This window comes from Buceros rhinoceros, unplaced genomic scaffold (assembly GCF_000710305.1).
Source record: "Buceros rhinoceros silvestris isolate BGI_N320 unplaced genomic scaffold, ASM71030v1 scaffold33140, whole genome shotgun sequence".
NCBI classification, from domain to species: domain Eukaryota; kingdom Metazoa; phylum Chordata; class Aves; order Bucerotiformes; family Bucerotidae; genus Buceros; species Buceros rhinoceros.
Genome location: NW_010389554.1, coordinates 521 through 1,126, shown reverse-complemented (window position 1 = coordinate 1,126; position 606 = coordinate 521). Strand labels below are relative to the sequence as shown.

The window sequence follows — 606 nt, the reverse complement described above, 5'->3', positions numbered from 1 at the left end:
GGCTGGAGAGGCTGCCCCTGGGCTGGGTTGGGGAGCGCTGGATGTGGGGGCACATGTGGGGCATCACTCGGTTCTCACCAGACCCCCTTGCCAGATGGGCACGAACAAGTGTGCCAGCCAGTCCGGCATGACGGCCTACGGCACCAGGAGGCACCTCTACGACCCCAAGAACCAGATCCTGCCGCCCATGGACCACTCCACCATCAGCCTCCAGATGGGCACCAACAAGTGTGCCAGCCAGGTGAGCCCCGTGGCCACGGTGGGCAGGGACAGTGGGGGGCACCATGGCTGACCCTGCTCCTTCCTGTCCTCCCAGGTAGGCATGACGGCTCCCGGCACCAGGAGACACATCTACGATGCCAAGACGGGGACAGAGAAGTGCGACAACTCCTCCATGTCGCTGCAGATGGGCTCCAACCAGGGCGCCAACCAGAGCGGCCAGGTCTTCGGCCTCGGCCGCCAGATCTACGACCCCAAGTACTGCCCGCAGGGCAGCCAGGGTGAGGTGGCCAACGCCACCTTCGACCAGAGCGGGGACCCCCCTGGCTACCACTACTACCGCGAGGAGGAGGAGAGCTACTGAGTGGGACATCGCCCAGCCCCATC

The 606-nt window shown here is 65.7% G+C and overlaps 1 protein-coding gene across 1 annotated transcript; it reads left to right on the top strand.

Annotated features, from left to right (window-relative positions):
* Positions 1-94: 94 nt before the first annotated feature.
* On the top strand, positions 95-590 carry LOC104492178 (calponin-2-like). The gene is made up of 2 exons (XM_010134701.1): positions 95-241; positions 317-590. The coding sequence occupies exons 1-2, from the start codon at positions 95-97 to the stop codon at positions 581-583; spliced, it is 414 nt and encodes a 137-aa protein (XP_010133003.1). The 3' UTR covers positions 584-590.
* The last annotated feature ends 16 nt before the right edge of the window (positions 591-606 follow it).